General features: G+C 40.4%; 1 protein-coding gene across 2 annotated transcripts in view; it reads left to right on the forward strand.

The window, feature by feature from the left end:
* The window catches only part of rem2 (RAS (RAD and GEM)-like GTP binding 2), a 35,100-nt gene extending 17,449 nt beyond the window's left edge, over nucleotides 1–17,651 (forward strand). The window contains exons 4-5 of one of the 2 annotated variants that reach the window (XM_085390174.1): nucleotides 2,437–2,614; nucleotides 15,986–17,651. In XM_085390174.1, coding sequence (XP_085246300.1) covers nucleotides 2,437–2,614; nucleotides 15,986–16,314 — 507 coding nt within the window. In that variant the 3' untranslated portion in view covers nucleotides 16,315–17,651. The remainder of the gene's footprint in view (nucleotides 1–2,436; nucleotides 2,615–15,985) is intronic. The other variant, XM_085390175.1, reaches the window with a different exon arrangement.
* Nucleotides 17,652–21,748: the final 4,097 nt, after the last annotated feature.

Raw genomic sequence — 21,748 nt, forward strand, 5'->3', positions numbered from 1 at the left:
GAATTTCCTGCTCCGGGGTCTGATCGGGCAGTTCTTGGCCGCTTCAGATTGTTTGAATTTTTCAGCCGTCTGAAACTCTCTGGAGGGCTGGGATGTTTACCTTGGGAGCTGTAGATGTAGGGCACAGGCATGGGCACGCTCACACAAGCAGACTGTATGCGGTCCCAATTCAGCAGGCAAATTGGATCATCTGGTCGAAATAAGTTATTTTTTATTGATCCAGTCTTTTGTGGTTGTGTCCTATTTTCAGCTGAACTATGAATAGATTATGTCTGCTGATGGAATGCTATAGATTTAAGGTTTTGGATTAAACCAACCATCAAATATAATTCCTTTATTTTACAGTAAAGTCAAGAGAAAAGCTCCAAGCTAAAGAATGTTATATAAACTTAATTCTCTGCTATTGCGCCACAAAATGGGAACAGAAATGCACTGCACTTGTATTCCTTTATAGCTAAAGACTGCATGCATAGTCTGTGTTTCCCAAAGACTGGATATAAAACTTTGTACTTTCCACTTTATGGTTCTATTTTCATAATGGTTCCTGTATTATCGACATGTAGCCTCGAGAACGAGGCCTGACATTACACTGTGTGGTTTGGTTTCAGGTTTCTGTCTTTGGGAGAAAAATGGTTTGTATTGATTCAGTTTGTTCAACATAAGATGAAATGTCTTTCGTTTTAACCGTTTTGACCCCACTGACCCATTCACAAATCTATATTTCCATGTGCACGCTATTGTGGAGAAACTTTGCTGAACCCACAAAACCTCAGTGTCATGTTGTCATTGTCATGAAGGGAGCAGTTAGCTATGGATGCAAATATGTTCCTATGCACTAATAGCATTTGCCCGATGGCAATAGCTATTAGTGCAAAAAGACCTTTGGTCCTATCAAAGTCTATGGGGAAACCGCTTTATCTCTTAACTTTTGTAAACATTTAACTGCTGAGTTCTTGAGGTCAGTCATTTGATTTGGGTCATACTGAATAAAAAAAGCCAAGTCTCGGTTACACCATGTTTCAAAATTGAGCATTATCCTGGGTATGAAACACGCAACTGCATGACTTGTCAATCACAAGTTGTTTGCCAAAGACTGTGTAGTATCACAGTCAGACCCACCCCTCCACATCATATGCATTTTTTAGCAGTCATGGAGGTTATACTGTCTCTGGGACTGACTTTATATTGAAGCCAGTCTCAAGTGGTTCTTCAAGTAACTGCAGCTTTTTCAGTTTAGCTTTATTTTTCCAAACCAGGAAAAGTTTCAGCTTGTACATCTTGTCACTTGGCAGATCTTTTTAGTTTTATAGTTGGTCTCCTGCAGTGAATACTTTCTCTTTAACAACAAACAGCAGAAAAACTAACTAGGTTCTAGCTTTAATGTTTGCCGTGGGTGCTGTTAGTGTACAGCGGTTTATCAAGGAAGGTTGGTGGTTTGATTCTTGGCTGCTGCAGTCTGCATGCCAAATGCCATCGGGAAAGATACTAAGTCCAAGTTTCTCCGATGCGTTCACTGGAGTGTTAGACAGAAAGCATAGAAAAAAGTGTTGGTCTACATAAGGCATGTTTTATAAAGGGCTTTGATTGCTTAAGTAAAGTAAAAAAGCGCTATATAAGAACCAGTCCATTTATCATGGCTTTAATGAAAGTCTAATCTCCCTGACCACAAGGTCAAACTTAAATGTAAAAGCACGTTTTAGCCACAGACAGTTCAGTTTCCTTAATCTTGACTGTCTAATATCACTCACCCAACAATAGCTGTGTGACTGCTGCAACAGCAGAGAAGACAATATTTTGAAAGCATGCTAGACTGGCTCAGCAAGTGATCAGCTGGGAGGGACTGAGCCACGATTGCTTGCTGGACATGATTTTTTTCAGTTAGCTTGCCATGACCGATTTTGCACCCACGGACCACCTTCAGTCCAATGTAAACGCAGCCAGCTGAATCGAGAGGAAACGCAATAGAGGGCGAACATGGTCCCAGGCAGTTACAAGCTGCTGTTTCTGCAAGAGCCACACGGGCTAATTGAGCCTCTGTGACAGGAAGCCCCGACGGGATGTTGGTGCTCACTTTTAAGAGGGTCAGGCAATTCAAAGTGAAGCGTGACAGGCACATAGTCAAGTTGAGCAAAGAACCCCTCTGAGTCCTCTCGTGGGACAGTGATAAAAATTTGAGTACTTGGAAATAGCATTGATGCCATTCCCATGGCTTTGAACAAACACACCAGCAGGCACTGGAGAGGCAATTTTAAAAAGCAGTTGAATAACAAATGATCAATTTGTTGGCGGAATGCAACACGATCTTCTGTAATGGTTAGTAGACACCTGACATTCCACACCTGCTCTGCTGTCACCTGATCTCTCTTTTTACGTGTGCACACCGGTCTGTTCCACCAAGGTGTTTGTATAATACATGTGTGTGTTTGCAATTCACAGGACCTCTCCACACTGCAGTGCGATGTGTGTATCCTGGTCTTCTCAGTGACAGACAGGCGAAGTTTTCACCGCACCGCCCAGCTCCGCCTCCTTCTCAGGGAGTCCCAGCCACAAACCCCAATCATCCTTGTGGGCAACAAGAGTGACCTAGTGCGGTCCCGTGAAATCAGCTCCGAGGGTAGGTAGAAGGATGGATGCTGGTGTGTAGTATAACCTGTATGTAAAAAAAGAAAGACCCATGATGAATTCTCACATTCTTCCCAGTAACCTCCCAGTCACCCCTGTACCAACTGTAACAGGGAGCAGATTTTTAGACTGCCTCAGTGCTGAAACTGTTAGCATGGGGTTGTGGTAATATGAATACACATTACTGCAATAACATTAGTGCCTTCTCTGGATTTTAAAAGAAGACACTTTCAACACATAACTAGAATTTTAGCTGTAATCATCAAGGGAAATGTAAAAAAAATGCATTTACACCAGTGCATTCATGATGACTCATTTATTATATTAGCAAAATCCAGGTGTATGGAGGGCCACAAGTGCCAACATGAATTAAATGAATACACAATTAAATAATTTATTAAATGTTTTAAATTATTTGAAAGCCCATGTAATTAATTATTTATATATCTAATTAATTAATTAATTCCCATTTTTAATCATTAATGACACATTCAATTAATTATTTAATAATTTATTTTATTCATTTTGGCATCTGTGGACCTCCGTATTTTTGTGCTGCACTTTTTATTCATTTTGTATTTAGTGATTAATCTAACTAAATCCCATCTTGGATACAAACGGAGAACCTAACATTGCATTCGCAGGGGAATGATGATTTAAAAATGCACGACAAACAAATTAATCAGACATTTTCCTGCAGTAGCTTCTCTCACAAAAGAAGTGTGTTCCAGAGGTTTACTGTTTTTATTGCGAGACTAAATCTGATTAAAGTTTAAAGCGTCAGTGGTGAGCGCAGACAAATATGCAATTCCTTTGAAAATGTACAAAGTCCTAACATCAGCGCTGCAAAAATCACAGAAGCCTTCTTTGTCATTGCTGTTTTCCAGTTTTTAAACCTTTAATCTCTGCAGTTGACATATCTGAGCGTGACGCAGCTGCCTAACTTTCCCATGGACTCTGCCTCATTTGTAATGTTTATCATGTACGGGCTTATTGGAAATGATGTTTCTGGGTGAATGACGCAAGAAAAGAAACAAATGAAAAATTGTAATGCACTCTCTTTGTCCACTTTCCTTTATTCCTCCCCAAATGTAACATCCTAAACACACAATAGGATCTGGTCAGTACCGATGCTTTCGGTGCTGGTTATAATAGATAAGAATGCCTAAAAGCCCAAAATGAAAATGTTTAGTTAATAGGCACACATTTTCCCCAGAGAATAGTGTGTGCTTTGTACAATTACTCATCAGTCCCTTCTGTTTACCCTCTTCTCTGCCTTGGCTCATCTGTCTCTCTCTGCACGCTGTTTTACCATAAATCTTCCTCAAGGCTGACATCATCTCAATTAGAAGCCGTCTTTGGGGATCTATCTTTGATCAGCAAAATCAATTTCTTCACTGTTTACAATATCCAGGGATTAATGCTCTGTGGTAGACAAAGTTCCCATGAGGAGATCTGTTGCTACAAACTGATGAGATGTTAATATGGAGTAACTATGAAAGCTGTTTACCCCAGTTGGCTTTTTAAAAAACAAAAATGTTGTATTATTCTACCGAACTCAATCAAAGTGGGCGTGATTAGGCTTTTTGAGAGTGATGAACAGAATGACTGTATAGTATAAAAATCAAATAAGAAAAGTTGACCAAACACAAGATTTCCTTGGTGGTTGATTACTCACCTCTATATACACAGGTAGCCAAATCAAGTCAAGAAACCATAATTTCATGTTATTTATTGAGTTAAAAAAGCAGCATAAATCCCACAGATCTTAGAGTTAACTTTTCTTTGCTAAACAACCCTGCTGGGCAGCGAGCTTCGCACGCTTTTGCATATTTTTGGCGTTCGGCACTGAAGTTAAATAAATTCAGTGAGGGAGAAACAAGCAATTCTACACTGAATTCATTTGGTGACAATCCACTGAACACAGATCAGACCACGGGCAGGTTATAATTTGGCTGGACTTTTATGGGTGAATTTTTATGAAGCTCTGCCAGGCAAACCCATTACCCGGATTTCATTAATGTTTCAAACAGGAGCTGGGTGAAGAGTGGTGGTAGCTGAAAAAAAAGAGAGAGAAAGAGTGACAGCCCAGTTTGACCTTGATCTAAATTTGTAATTGTGTCATATATGGCTGTGATCTTAAGCCTTCACTGTCATCTCTGCAGTTTCAATTTATATTCATTTATATATTTAACTCCGTGTCCCTCGGCGCTGCTTGATGTTTTGTTTTTTGTTTGTTTTCCAGAAGGCATATCTCTGATTGGATAATCTCCCTTTTACAGTGCACAGCTGCTCTTACAATCTTTACGTATGTTTGTCCTCATCATATATTCACAACTGGCTGCATTTACATCCACATATTAAACGTGCTAACCAGCAGACTCCCTCATCTCGCTCTATCTTCTCGCTGCTTGATGTCAGCGAGGCGGTTTCAAAGAGAGGGCTTTGATAAGAGGAACGGGAAGGAGAGGAGTGACGCAGGGAATGGCAAATGTACGAGAATGCTGTGCGTATGAAAGAGAGCCTCAATTTGGGGTGATGTGTGAAATGCATAGTGGAGCGGCGCGTGCGCTGGGGAAGAGTGCGGCTTATTTTGCCCTTCAAAAGAACCACTCTGAGTTCTTACACAATCAGATTGGGCATATTTCAGCAGAGGTTATACTGTTTGTGCTACATCCATGTGCCAGTTTTGCCACACATCAATATTGTGAGTGTGCATCTCTAAAATTTTTGTTATTAGGTAGCATTCATTTAAAAATTACTAACGGCCTGCCAGTGTTATTGAATTCTGCTCTTTTTTGACTATTCAGTCACAAAAGTTTTTAAAAGACCCCCACAAGCCGCTGCTGCTGGCTGTGACAGGCGTAAAAGCTAAATTGTCTCATTTGTAATCTGGACGAACTGTCATTGATCGGAGATCAGCTTCACTAGCAGATAAAATGAAAGCTTAAATTGTGAGTCTGAATCAAAGTCTGGACAGAGTGCATGTTAGCCCTTACTCGACTCAGCTTTTAATGCTAAAGCAATTTTGATGTGAACATCCAGTGACTTACTGTAATGTGGAATGATTGCTCGTCCTACCAAACTGTCCTAAAAAAGCCAACTCATCTCTGCAGCTCTACCATGCATTTACTTTTAACTCTTTGGATTGGTTTTATTACTGTAAATGTACATAGATCATTTAAGTGGAACCCAGTGAATAAATAAAACCTTTTCAAACCACTTATAATAAAGCTAGGCTAGATAACGTGTACTCATATCACATAACAACAGAGTCAAAGTAAATATGTGGACCCTGATATTATTTTAAGGACCTGTTGGGGACAAAAGAAAAAGTAAAGTAGGGCCATGAACATGTTTTAAATGAGATGCAAATGATATGCTGATGTGCTAGATAAATAACTTCATGATCTATAGATGGACAGACTCTTTCAAAACTTGAATATGTTTTTGTCAGAAAAGTTTCATGCTTTTTTTCCTGAGTTCGGAAGTTTAACAAATACCCAGCAAACAGAAGCACTATGGCCACATCCACTTGGGGCCCATGCATGATGAGTGTGGGTCTGCTTGTGCTTATGCAGGCTCACAGTTCACCAACATCTGCACACAGGCATGTTTACTAGGTTTGTTTAAGGGATGTTGACACTGGTAAAATAAGATGAAAGGAATATTTTTGATTAAATATGGCAATGTACAATTAAAGACTTAGAGCAATCCAACTCTCTCATCTTCATGAGGGAATCTTCAAGTTCGGCACAAATTCTCTTGAGATTACAGTTTGTTGTAGTATCCACACTAAATGTATGGTTACTTATTTCTTCGATGCCTAAAACTCAAGAATTCATACACTAACCTATCTATTATAGCCAAAAGGTTAACAGTCAACATCACAGAGTTGAGCAAAATACATGGTCATGTCATGGTCATGGTTTACAGCTGGAAAAAGACAGAGTGCCCATTTTATGTTGAGAAGTAGTTGCTGCAAAAAGTGATGATCTTGGAGTTTGTTTATGTGTCAGGGTCAGGTAAAAGTAAAGACAAAGCTGTTGAGTTACTAGTCTAGAGCATATATATGTGCCATATTGCACAATGATATAAGTATTATTAATCAAGATTAATAGGCTGAGTATTGTGTACACATATTGGACTGTACTTGCTCACATAAAGAACCTAACGATCGGCACTATATCAGCACTGTGTTGTGTTTGTGCTTTGGTGTGAGAAGCAACAAGAATGTACCTACCTGTTGCTATAAGGTTTTATTGATGGGTTTGTTTTGGAGCATTTCTGACCCCTAGTGGCCAAAATATGATATTTGCTGCTTTAATATTAAAAAAACCATAAAGAAAGGGTTTGGGCAGGCAATAATAACAAAGCTTTGAGGATTGTTAGTTGGAAAACTGAATTTGATAAATCAATGTTAGATTTTTATCTGCAGTAATGTCAGACAATAATATGTCAACTACTGTGTGCTTTTAATGAAATTTGGTCAGAAACATGCATTTGGTGTATTTGCATTGTGATATATTTGAAATAACTACACTTATCCTTGGTTATAGATGTCTCTGTATACATCAATAAAATGCAGTGAATGAACAAAAGAGGAATCTAAATCAAATCAATATTTGGTGTGACCACACTGACTTCTTCTAGGTACACTTGCACACAGTGTTTGAAGGAACTTAGCTTGCAGGTTCTTCCAAACATCTGGGAGAACTAACCACAGATCTTCTGTAGATGTAGGCTTCCTCACATCCTTCTGTCTCTTCATATAATCCCAGACACACTCGATGATGTTCGGGGCCATACCATCACTTCCAGTACTTCCAGTACTTCCAGTACTTCTTTACGCTGAAGATATTTCTTAATGACCTAGTGGCTGTATGTTTGGGGTCGTTGTCCTGCTGCAGAAAACATTTGGGGTCAATAAACAATCATTAATTTTTCTGAAAGCATTCTTTGTTTAAAGCATTTTTCTCACCTGCCTAAAACGTTTGCACAGTACTGTACATAGTTATACATTAGATTAATTTATGGATTTAGGATTATCATAAATTTCTATAAAGGATATTGTTTTTGGCATGGTTTAAGTTTCAAGACACAGTAGGCTGTGCATTTCTTGTTTTCCTCAAGCTTTGTATAGTCAATCAAAATTAGTGGAAACACGGTTTAGGGGAAATTCTTGTTTGTTTTGGGGGGGTTTTGCTTTTTTTGCTGTGCAACTTAAATCAAGGCAGCAAGTGCAAAATGTGCACGCTGGCGCATGCTCGTTGCTGTCAACTCGTGTTGGCTCTCGGCTTCAGCGTACACTTGATGATGTGAGTAGAAAGAGGCGGTAGAGAGGGTAGGAATGAATAATGAGAGATGCCTATACTCAGCAGATTCTTTTGTCATAGAAAAACAACAACAACAAAAAAAAGGGGGGATTGTGGTCAGCGATATGCAAATGCTGCATCCATGTTCCCGGGGCGCATGACAACAATGTTCTCATGTTGTCTCTGGACAGGCCACGTGTACATTTTTTTGTTTTTTTTCTGACATGTGAACTTGACAGAGGCAGCTCTCCGACCTGCTTGCCTAGCCAACATCCTTCTAAAAGTACCTGAGGCCTTTCTGAGAGAGCTAAAGTCATAAAGTCTATTTATGGCATGTACAGTGACACTTTTATGCTGCTATGTCTCACCTACCCCCTCTTGCTACATCTCTCCCTGCCTCTCTATCCTCACCACCCAGTGATACACACACTGTCACTCTGGGAACATATTTATCATTTGCTCAATATGGTGTTGGTGTGGCCTTGCTCCTCAGGCCTTTGATTAATATGCACTCTGGCTCCGTTTGCTTAGTCGGCGTTCTTTCTGTCTTTCCCCTCCTGTCTCAGTCTGTCTCCTTCCCCTTCTCCTGCATGTTCACATCATCTGCCGTCTCGCATGTCGTTCCCTGTCGGGATCGCCTTCTTGCTTTATAAGTCACATTTCCTCCTTTTCATCACTGTTGTCTTTCTTCATCAGTCTTTTCTAATGGTCAGGATATAGGTAGAGAGCCCCATCCCTTGTCTCATCTCCTCACCATGTTTTCTCATCTTGGTTGCTTTCCTCTTTGCTCTCCCTTCTTTTTTCCCCTCTTTCATCTCCTTTCTGTTCTCCTTTCATCATTTTATTTCCTATTCGTTCCCTCCTACCTCCTCTGCTCTTGATATCTTTCTTGTCCTTGTCTCATCTCGTTGTCTCAGCTCCTCTCCATATTCTTCCTCCCACCTCTCTCCTTCTTACCTTCTGTCTTCATTTATTCTCATCATCTTTCTTGCTTTTCTACTCATCTCCTCTTAATTCCCTCATTTCCTTTCCTTTTCTCTTCTTCTGCTTTTCTCCTCCACTCGTTTCCTTTGTTTTGTTGCTTATTTTCCTGTCACCTCTTCACTTTTACTTTTGTCTGATCTCCTCCTGCTTTCGATCTGCTCCTTTGCTTCTGTTATCTCGTTTAATGCTCTTACCTCATCTTTCAATTCTCTCTTCTCCTTTTGCTTCATCCTCTCATGTTGTACCCCTCTCAGCCCTCTCCCCCTTCAATTCAATTTTGCAAGCTCCCTTTTAACATGTTATTCAATCAGCTGTTGTAGGTATTAGTAAAAGTCCTGGTAATCTGGTCTGGGATTTGCTGTATTTCCTCTCTCTCTTACCTCACCCACTATTAGGTGACACTGCAGACGTTCAACAGCTGCTGTGTGCTTGGATTATTAGACCCAGATCAAATCTGGAGCTGTTTTTCCCTAGTGCAATACCCGTGTAACACTGGTGTGCATATGTTCATGCTCTGCAAAGGCAGCCACACCAAAACCAGACTGACAAGTTGCATTGGAATGGCCTTAATTTAAAATATAATATCATAATATAATGTAAGCATTATAGGATCAGTGTTTTGAACTCATTTTCAGGTACAAGTCCATATCAAAGAAATCAGACCAAACTCATCATCCAACTGAAAGCCCTGAAACTTTTGGAAGAAAACTTTAAGTCACCATGAGATGATCATATGTGACCACATAGAAGAATTCTGTTATTTTACAGTCTGGTTTTTGTTCTTCGTCTTGGAAACTTTATTAAATCTTTTGTCACCTACTTCTTTGCTTCACCTTCTTTGCTTTTTTTGGGGGGGGAGGAGGGGTTAGAAATGACTGAAAGATTAATAGGCTCTGTTTTGAGTTTTGTTCAAAAAAGAATGACTTCATATAGGGAAAAATATATATCACATGTGCAGGACACCTTAAACTAGTTTTTTAATTAAGCACCAAGGCAGAACAAAATCGGGGCTATATCACAACATGAGGACTAAACCCCAATTCAACCAAACCCAAAACTGATCCGGAATTAAAACAGGACTACAACAGTTCAAAATCAGGACTACTGAGGACTTAACCAAGACAGAACCACAATCAGAACTAGATGATAGTAGCACTAAAAATCATCATAGACCTGCACTACACTTGTTTTTTTAATTCTACCAAAGTCCACTATTTAGATTGAGAAAAGTTTATATAATTATTTAGCCTTGTTGTGCAAACAAGCCTGCATAACAAGGCTAAATATAGAATTTGAAAAATAGCAAACCTAAAAAGAAACACTAGGTACGAGATACATGAGTACCTATGATACGGTGATACTTTTGGTAAACAACCATTTGACTGACATGTGTGTCTCACCTGCTCTTGTTCATCTCTGTTCTGTCCTCGTTCTCCATCTCCCTCTCTGTTCCTCTCTCTCCCTCTTTGTGCTGACAATCATCAAATATACAGTTGAAACCAGATATTTATGTACTCTTCAGCTCAAAACACAAACACTTTTTTAATTGTAACATCAAATCAGACTAAATGTTTATTTTTTTAGATTGATAAATATAAAAAACATATTTGTTAACTTTAAGAGTAAAGAGAGAACCTATCTGTATTTCTTAATTGTAAATGGCACCAAATTGTATTCAAACTGAGCCACACTTATGGAGCTCCATAGTTCTTTTCCTGGTGTTTTGGTTGACATCTCTTGATTTTCCCATGTCAAAGAAACAGGCTCTGTGTTTTGCCTTATATGCATCCACAGCTGTGCCACCAATTTACTCACATGGACTCTACGAACCTATCAGAAGCTTCTTCAGCTCAGAATGGAATCGTCTGGAGTTTCTTATTAATTAACAAACTTAGTGTATATGTACTCCTAAATTTGATCAAAGTGATAAAAATAGACAGCTCTGTCTCTCTTTATTCTGACATTTAACTAATTCAAAAGATATTTCAATATTTATCTAAAACAAAAGTTTACTCTAAATTGATGTTGTACAGTAAAAATGTTTTATGTTTTCTCCCTAAAGTGTATGTAAATATCTGGTTACAAATGTGAATATCCTGCTGTGTACTGAAATCCCTCTTGTTTTGCATAGAAATATACTGAACAACATACAAAGCATAATATATAAAATGACATTTACCTGAGTTTTTTCTTTGAAAGAAGCCTCTAATGTCCATTCTTATATTTCAGTACATAACTGAAACCGATTTAGTCGGGGAGGGTAAGAACTGAAAATATGAAATAAACACACGTAAGATAAGACTCTATAAAAAAAAAAAAGCATTTGTTCGGCTTTTCATTTTGCCATTTGTTGATTCACTTGAAGAGCGAGTAACGTAATATTGGTCAAGTGATCAGTTTGATATCAGTCTTTCGTGATTCACCGTCATATTTACATTATTTGTACGGTACGAATGATTTGCTTTGGTACCTGGTCAAACTTAAGCTCTCCTTAGTATGGCTGGCTCCGTTTCTCCAACAGCGCACTCACAGGCAGCAGCTGCCCCGCCCCCTCGCTCAGTCGCTTAGTGCCTGAGCTTGGATCATACCAATATCGGGGGAATTCACGCACAGTCGTAAATTCCCACAGTGTGCACTATGTGCTTCGAATATTGTGTGTACTTTTTGTTTTATACAGTTGTCAGCCAGGCATCTAACTATGAAAAAATTACACTCCAAAAGACCCTGGACTTCTGACAAAACAACCCGGGCTTAAGCCCAGTAAGCCACCTCCACGCTCCGCCCCTGACGTGGGGTCAGGATGGTCATAAGAAAGGTAGTTGATCAGCCAGAAAATACACAGGAGGAACTTGTTGATGATCTGAAGGCAGATGGGACCACAGTCACAAAAAACACCACTGGCAACACACTACACCATTATTGGATTGTAATTTTGCAGCGCCTGCAAGGTCCTCCTGTTCAAGAAAGCACATGTACAGGACTGTCTTAAGTTTTCTAGTGAACATGTAAGTGATTCAGATAAAGTGCTACGTTGCAGATGAAAGTAAAATCAAGCCCTTTGGCACTGATGCAGCCTGCTATGTTTGGAGGAAGAGAAATGCTGAGGAGGACTTAAAGAACACCACCCCCTGCCCTACAGCACAAGTACCCCCACAGTCAAGCATGGAGGTGGAAACATTATGCTTTGGGTGTGTTTTTCCTGCTAACGGTACAGGATGACTTCACCGCATTGAGGGGCCAAGGGACAGGGCAGTGTCCATAAAATGTTCCCTCAGCTGGAACACTGATGACGGGTCGTGGATCGATCTTCTAGTATGATGAAGACCCAAATATTTATTTTACTAAATGATATGAAACTCAGTTTATACCTTTTATGTAAGTTTTTTTCTGGATTTTTGGTTGATATTCTGTCTCCCTCCCCCTTTAAAATAAAATTACCATAAAAATTAGACACTGCTCATTTCTTTGTATGAGAGCAAATGTAAAAATTCAGCAGGGGATAAAATAATTAGCTCCCCCACTGTACTGCTAGAATGGTGGCTCATTTTAATCATTGCCAAAGTTTCAAATAATGACATTAGCATATTTTTAAGTAAAAAAGAGAGCATATCTAGTCATCTCAAGTACACAGCTATTTTAGGAAAAGGTCCCATAAACCTACACTATAATGCCAAACATATTTGCTTGTCTGCTTTCACATGCATATCAGCTTGAGGGAGATGCTATGCTTAATGCATAGGGTTTAATATGATGTCACCCTATGATGTATGATGTCATGTTTATGGACATTTTTGGCCATTCTTCCAGAAGCACATTTCTAAAGTCAGACATGGATGTTGGACGAGAAGGCCTGGTTTGCAGACTCCGCTCTAATTCATCCTAAAGGTGTTCTATGAGGTTGAGGTCAAGACTCAACCTGCAGGCCAGTCAAGTTCTTCATACCAAACCTGCTCATGTTTTTATGACCCTTGCTTTATTTATGAACTGATTTGCACTCATGTTGGAACAGAAAGGAGCCACTTACAAAGTTGGGAGCATGAAATGTCACACTAAGAGTTCCTTTCACTGAAACTAAGAGGCTGAGCACAACTCCAGAAAAACAACCCCTTGCCATAATCTCCCTGTGCTTCAAGCTTTACACTCGGCACAATCAGTCAGACAAGTACTGTTCTTCTGGCAACCGCCAAACCCAGACTCATTCATGGGCCATGCAGACAGAGAAGCGTAATTCGTCACTCGAGAGAACACGCCTCCACTGGTCCAGTGGCCGCATGCTTTACACGCAGTGGTGCTTGGTGATGTAAGGCTTGGATGTGGCCACTGAAACCCATTCTATCAAGCTCTCTATGCACTGTTGTTGAGCTAATGTGAAAGCAGCATGAAGTTTGCAGGTCTGTAGCATCTGCTCTGCAATTTTACGTGGCCTATGACTTTGTGGCTGAGCTGCTGTTGTTCCCAATCTCTTTCACTGCGTTACACCACTAACAGCTGGCTATGGAATAGTGAGGAAATTTCATGACTGGACTTGTTACACAGGTCACATCCTGTCATGGTACTATGCTGGAATTCACAGAACTCCTGAGAACAACCCATTCTTTCCCAAATGTTTCTGATTTTATATACCTGTGGCCATAGAAGTGATCGAAACACCTGAATTCAATTATTTGGATGGCTGAGTGAATACTTTTGGCAATACAGTGTACTACTCAGAGCATCAGTTTGTGAGTGGAACCCAGTCAGAACGTAAAGAGGTGACCTTTAGATATGGCCTGTCTTTGTCTGCACCTCGTTAAACCAGCACGTTACAGGCGAAGAGGAGAGAAGCAGTTTACAATAAAACAAAAGAGAACTATTTTGAACTGTGAACCAAACAGAGCCATTGTAATAGAGTCTGAGATTTAAGAAATACCTGGGGATATTACCTAAAGATGGAACACACATCGTGCATTAAACATAAGCTAAGGATAAGTGAAAAAAATGGAATGCACATTTATGTAATTATGCAATTATTGGTCTAAAAAAAAAGCTATAAATCTTTTATTGTTCAGAAATATTCCAATTAGAGTTCATTGTAACGTGCATTTAATAGAAGAATCAGAACTACTCAGGAGAGCCTCAGTCACTCTGGCACATTTAATATAAAATTACATAATTGAAAGGTTCAGCTTATCTGAATTTGCTTTACTTTTTGTGCTGTTTTCCATCCATTGTGAGTAGACAGTTTTTATCAGCACTTCATCTGAGTATTATTGTGCTCTTGACATCATTTTTTCTAAACTAATACTCTAAAATGTCCTCACAAAACCCAAACATAATTGTTCTACAGCTGTGACCTCTTCCCGCTGCCGTCATTTTAAGTTCCTGCGGTGTATTTCTAAAAACAGTTATTGTGAGTGCCAATAATACACTTAAAAGACCTTTCCAGCGCGTGGCTGCTTGTGAGCTCTCAGATTTTAGCTCTGTGCAGAGCAGGAGTAAAAGCTAAAGCACAGTTGAGGGAGAGCAGTGGTTGTGCCATTTGAGTTAACAAAGAAAGCCATTTGTTGTAGAATGATCTGTATCTGTCAGCTTTCCTTATCACTGTGGCTTGTTTGGCCAGGGACAGACGGGCGCTTTTAGCTGATATCCTGAGCCTTGTCAACAACATGCTTAGTCACCTGTCCTTATTCACGAGAGTCACACTGAGATAGAAAGCATTTCCCTGCTGCCAAGAGATTTGAGCTTATACAGCCCAGGCCACATTTAACCCCATCTTGGCTCAACTGTCTCACTGTGTCCTTGTGGACTCACCTGTGAATGCTGATTTTACAAATGCACAATAATCAGGGCCTTGTGGTAGAATTAAGATTCCTTAGTTTTGTGGTGCTGTAAGAGGCAGATAAAATTACAAATAAGAAATGCGCATTTCTTGATAAAAAACAACATTTGTAAATGATAGAGAGGTGTTTGTACTGCAAGTTTCTTATTGTACTAATTTATTTCAGCTGCATCACAGTGTTTCATCCATTGTCATGAAGTTGCATCTGTTCGTATATGATGACTTCATACTTCATAGTATTTTTGTAGAATTTGGGAAAAGCAACATAACCCTAACCCCAGGTTGGCTTACTTTTCTTCCGAGTCTTTTAACAGTAACACACAACCTCCATAGGTGGTTGGAGGCTGCTCACGCAGAAGTAAACTATGGTGGCCCTGAGAGTTCAAACGCACTGCAACTTTAGAAAAATCAGCAAGTAGTAGAATGGCAAAAACTCACAAAATACAGTGGAAGTGTTTTTGGGGCGTGAGTAACAACAGAACAGCTTTTGGAAGTGACAGAAAGGGAAACATGCGAATGATATCACTGAGACACGTTTAAAAGAAGCCAACGATGTGTCTGTGTGAGGGGGGAAAATATGCAGGTAATGTGTGTTTTAAATGCATTATTCTTATAACACTGCAGAGCCATGCTTTCTAGTAGCCATTTTGTCACATTATTGTTGCCTCAAAGAAGCTTCAACTTTGTTTTTTTCTATTTCCATAGTGTTTTCTATGCTTTTGAAACATTTCTTCTTTGTGTTTTCTTAAGTTGCAGTGCTTTTGAACTCTGTGGGCCACCCTGGTAAGCCACATCAGGACACGTGACAGGAAATAATTTGATTTCTAGTCTCAATGTTCATGAATGAGAAATATAATGTTGTTTTTAAACGCATAAAATAGCGCAGTCTAAAACCCACCACAATTCCCCTTCCTCTTTTATTTCTCTGTTACTGCCGTAGCTTTCAGGCACAGTTTCAGAAGCACATTACACGGGGGAGAGTCCAATCCTCCCATCTCACACAGCCGGTCACGATTTTCTGTGAAAGGACTTCCAAACACTTAGAAAGCTAATAGAGATTTCAAAACTGCAGTGAGTGAGCTCTCAAGTACTACCTCGTGGTGATACACATCACACGGCAGCTGGGCTGTTTTCACAATCCAGTGTCCGTAAATTTCAAACTGCTGCCTCTAAATGCCATCTACAGCTGACATTATGTAGATCCTTAGTTATAAAATGCTTCCCAAATGTCTCTGTTTCCAACCAGAGGCCCAGTCCAGCGCCATGATGTTTGACTGCCTCTACTTGGAGCTCTCTGCTTCCTTAGAACACGGCACCAGTGAGCTGCTGGAGGCGGCAGTGCGGACCGCGAGGGGAGACTGCGTGGGCCCCGGATGGACGGACGGTGACCCCGGTGCTGGCCGCAGGGAGAGCCTGACGAGCCGGGCCAAGCGCTTCCTGGCTGGTCTCGTGCCCCGATCGTACGGCCGAGACAGGGACCGGGATCGAGGCCGCTACAGGGAGATGAGCCGCCACAGGGGCAGCAAAATCCTTCGGCAGAAGTCCCGCTCCTGTCATGACCTCAGTGCACTGTGACACACACCCACACACATAAATGCAGGCAAATAGACACACTCAACATGAACACAGACATACACCAAATTGAAAGACATGGAGGTGGGTGGGGGGCTAAAAGACTGAGGAGTAAAAGGAGATCGAGTTGGAGGGACAACATGAAAAGGACTGGAGCAGGCTCACGGGAATGGGAAAATTAGAGAGGTGTAAGGAGAGAAATTTAGCCGCCGAAGAGGAAGGTCAGGGGAGGAGAAAGTGGGAGAAAACAATGAACAGATAGCCCGAAACTCATTTCGGGAGAACAAAAAATCAACGATAAGGAGGTGAGCTCCATTTGTTGCTCTGGCTTGGGTGAGTCAGTGAGCACTCGCTACCTGATGAGAGCCGGCGAGGGAAGATTAGCATGAGAGTTGGATCAAACTGGCGATTTGACGCTTAATGTCACGAAATGAGAAACAGACTGGGGTCACAAATAAACACACACCCAAGTAGCACGCACTGATAACGTAGAGACTGATAGCAATCTAATGTATACCTGTTATAGACCCTGTTTTATAGCATGCAGAGTAGACGATTTAAGACATGATCCTGTAGGTTTTACAGTTACACGATTCTGTACCTCAGTGGCCAATAGCTAATGCACAATCTAGCTAGTGTCTCTAGCAACACCATCTCAAAGGCAAGACTATTTATAAAAGTGCTCCATCTCCACGCATCTTTGGCCACTTTCCACACTGCATCCACTGTTCTGTCCCCATATTGATTTAAAGTAGTGTTTGATGATACTGCCTGTGGCACATGTTCATTTGAGACTTTTATACACGGTTTAAAACGTCAGCACCCAAGCCATAACTTTGCTGAACGCACCACGAGTGATCAGCACAAAGAACCCTTTACTGGAGGATGTGAAGCAAAGGAGAAAAGGTCAAGACGGCTGTAAGGACTAAGCCGTTGGCAGGGATAACCAGACTGAACTCTTCTTCAATCGAAGCTGAGTCACAGAACACTGAGATACTCTCGAAGCGCAGGGGGACAAAACAAGAAAACCTAATCTACCTGTGGCTGTTTGATGTATTCCTTCTCTTCCCTTTTTTACCCACCGGCATCATTATTATGATGAATGATGATGATTCTTATAATCATTATTATTAATGTTATTATTATTATTATGTGTGTTTCGACTGAATTCTGTGGGGGCTGGCCACACAGGTGACCCAGAAAAGAACGTTCTGGAAACGTTGTTCTGATATCTCATCAAGCGTGGGGGCGTCACTGACACTTCCTCACTTGTTTGTCATCGTCAACTGAGCACTCTCGTCTTTACCACTGAGAATAAATAAAGATTTCTTTGACATCCAGTCCGAGTGTCTCGTCAGTTTTTTAAGACGCCACTAGAAAACGAGCGCCTCATTACAGCTGTCAGTCACACTGAGGGATGGTGTAATAAACCATCAGATGACTCGCAGGTATTCTGGACAGACTGGGAGATGGATTCTCAGGACACTGGCTCCATTTAGGGCTAGCAGCAAAAAAGATGCTGCCTCATCATTGTGCGCCTGTAACAAAATCTTAGGTTAAAAATAGATCGGAGGAAGGAATATGAACCAAGGCTTAGCAATATGAACTGCCTGAACTCCACCATATATACAGAACACTTGTAATTTGTGTGAAGTGATAAATTACCTGCTTAATGATGAGAGTGCAAAAAACAAATCCTTCTATAGCACTCACTCCTAGCCTTTTCAGTCTTACAAACCTGTGCAGTATCTTGCAGATCAACTGAAGTACCCCTTTGTTCCCACAGCCCTCTGCTCTGAATATGCTCATTTAAAGTGATGTTATATTGATTTTATTAATATGAAAGTGAATATCGTTACAATTTTTGTAGTTTTGTAGTTGAGTTAGTAGATAAACAAAAGCACACCATTTGCCTTTAGTTTAACCATTGTTTTTAGCACTATATAGGCTATCTGTAGCTTTGAGCTAATTACTTTAAGTCTTGCTAAATGTAACTCGTGCAAACTGTGTCGCTAACTGTGGATAAAACATCAGCGCTTAAGGTCAAAGACCTCAATCAAGTCAGCTGAAGCCAGATGTGTGACTCAATAAATACATTAGCTTACTGCTAATACAAAGGAGTTACGTTTTGTTGTTTTGTGGAACTTTTCTTCAAGTGTGCAGATATTTGGACATTTTAACCATTATTCCAAGCTACATATCTATTCCTTATTTTTAACTGTGTCTCTGTAACTAAGGATTTTAAACAGGTTTGGCTAATACAGCTATGTCCAAACTGCCATATATATATATATATATATATATATATATATATATATATATATATATATATATATATATATATATTAGGGGTGCAACGATACACAAAATTCACGGTTCGGTTCGGTTCGATACTTTGGTGTCACGGTTCGATATTTTTTCGATACAAAAAAAATGTTCATGCCTTTTTAATTTGTCATTTATTAAAATTATAAATATATATTTTAACTCAAAAATACAGTTTTTAAATTTAACCCTAACCCTTGTGCGTGTTTTTTATTTTGACAGCGAATGCGCACCTGCGGACCACTTATGTGCAGCCCTGGTTATTTAGCTCGTCATATTGCAGCCACAGAAATTATTTTGTCCATGAAACCATAAAGCTGCACTTTCTTTTTGCCTTATAGTCTGATTTGTCATAACTTCTCCGTTTTGTGGTAAGCTTTTCTTTGGCTGTCACTTCTTCACCCTGACCTGTCTTGTTTGGCTCAGCAGAACTGAAATGCTTTTACACACTCACTCACATAAGCTCAGCGATTCTCTGCGCGATCAACCTCTCACATGTTTAAGCTTGCTGCGGGAGATTTCACTTGTCATGTTTGCATAGTAAGCTAACGATTAATAAGACGATGTCAGAGGAATTGGTGCACAAATTATCATCACTCACAGATCAGTGCTGTCGCTCTCTATACACAGTTCGCACGATTGCAAAGTGAAAGCAAAAAAACAAGCGCAAATTCAAACGCGATTTCAATATGTCACATATTGACAGTGGCTCACCGATGCCAATGACATAATTACCCAGCTACATTTCTGAAAGAATGCAAAAGCATTGACATATATTTTTCCTTCCTACAATAGCCCGACGGGCAGGGTAGCCCGACTGAAAAAATCGCTAGCCCCAGGACGTCGGGCTAGCGATATTGCAAGCCCTGTATCTGATTGAGGAATCACTCATCTTTGGAAAAGAGAGTTTATTACAGAGAAATAGCTCTTTCCAAAATAAAAGCTATACTATCCGCTTCTTCTGGGCTATATTCTCAGCAGCATATTGTAGCGGGTCAGGGCTGTTCGGGGTTCTGTTTGTACAGTTATGTTTTGTTTATGTTGCCATAGTGACGGGTGACGCCTTCTCGCTGCGACGGTGTGTCCTTCCGGGGTCAGAGGGCGCCCTGTGTGTTGTTGTTGTTGTTGTTGCTGTGCGGTTTCCGCGCTGAGCAGTTAGCTAGCGGCAGTGTTCTTCTGCAGATGTCAATAAACGGCTGTGCTTCCTGGCTAGCTCACGGGAAGCAAGACCAAACGATACCTCCGTCTCCTCCTTGTCTGAGCTCGCCACAATATTAAACATAGCAGGTCCCCATAAGGAGAATCATGTGCTAACGGCTGTCTAAATGACTCGGATAAAGTTTGTAGCATGCATGCTTGTTGTTTTTGTCTGCTTCCACTTGTCTTTGTACTAGGATGATGTCGGCGTAAATGTGCAGTCATATTCGTTGTGTTCCCACTAGTGCTGTCAGCGTTAATCTCGTTGAAATGATGTTAACGCCACAACACGGCAAATCTCCGTTAACGAGCTACCCCTGCGTGGGGCTAGACGGCCAACACGTTAACGAGCTAACTGTGCTAACACACTAGTTCCCACCCATGTAATTGAGCATTGCGTGGCACATCCAACATACTGTTTTACTTTAGTCCATGACGCGCTTACCTTCAGGGTCATACGTCACATGAAAACCAAAATAATTCCAAACGCCAGATCTGAATGAGGGTGGGGGAGGTTCAATTTGCCATGTTGCAAGGAGAGCTTAACTTCTGTCTCGCTAGCTTGCCCTGCGCTCTTCCTTCTGATGATCCTGTCTGTGTTGAACGCTCAGTGGATCTGCGCTCGACAGTGCAGCCTAGGCGGAGTAGTCGAACGCAGATTCACTGAGCGCTCAACACAGACAGCATCGTTAGAAGGAAAGTTGATAAAATAAATGACAAATTTTGTATTGTTCGATACATATGCGTACCGAACCGAAAGCACTGTATCGAACGGTTCAATATCGATACGAGTATCGTTGCACCCCTAATATATATATATATATATATATATATATATATATATATATATATATATGGCAGTTTCCAAGGCCTCAGGTGTAGACAGCTTCCTGTACTTCTTAGGTACCTACCTCATCGCACCTTTCTGCAACTCCGATAGTTGGCTAACCTCCCTCCGTGCTACCTTGATCTTAGCCTCTAGCCTCCTTCTCCATGGAGGGTACTGCTCCTTGTGGCTGTTCAACTTGTAGCCAAGCATCTCACTGATCACTGCTGCTGTATTGTACATCAGCTTGTTAGTGTCGGTAATCGTGGCTGTAGGTATCGTCCGTAGTGCTGCATTAACATCATCTAGCAGACCTTCTGAGGGTACTTCACGTAATCTTGGTAACCGGCAGAGGTGGAAAGAGTACTAAAATATTTTACTCAAGTAAAAGTACTATTACTTTGCTGAAATTTTACTCAAGTACAAGTAAAATTACCTGTCTAAAAATTTACTCAAGTAAAAGTAAAAAGTAGCTCATTTAAAATTTACTCAGAGTAAAAGTTACATAGTTACTTTTTTGTCAGCAGGAGGACAACCTCTTCTGAGTAGTGCAAAAAAGACAATGGGATAAATCTCAAAGTAGTTGTTTTTTAATTAAAAGAAAAACTTTACAAATTAAAGCTCAGTGGCAGTTAAACTGCAAGTCTATACATCAAAATGGATAATGGTCACCAAACCAACCAACCAAACTGTCAAAACCATATAATTCTTTTACATGTGAATGTGTTTTAAACTGTCAAATAAGAGAACAAGTACTGAATTGAGCTGTACGGCAGCTGCTATAAAAATGTGTTTTAATTTTTTAAACTTGGCCCTGCTCTGTTAATTTTGAGGAGCAATTCAATTCAATTCAATAAAACTTTATTGATCCTGAAGGTTGACCCCGAAGGAAATTGGGTTAAGGTTGCCGACCTTTGCCAGCGTCATCTTACCCTCCTACCATACATACATTACACAAACATCACATGGGGAAGACAGGTCAGAGAGGTATAACGATGGAAAATGCACCACGTGAGGAAAGATAAGAAGAAAAAAATAAGTCCCCCTAGACCAGGGGTGTCAAACTCAAATACACAGTGGGCCAAAATT

The sequence above is a fragment of the Rhamphochromis longiceps genome, linkage group LG18, assembly GCF_057381845.1.
Source record: "Rhamphochromis longiceps isolate RC_006_pf linkage group LG18, R_longiceps_female_GT1.1, whole genome shotgun sequence".
Classification (NCBI taxonomy): Eukaryota; Metazoa; Chordata; class Actinopteri; order Cichliformes; family Cichlidae; genus Rhamphochromis; species Rhamphochromis longiceps.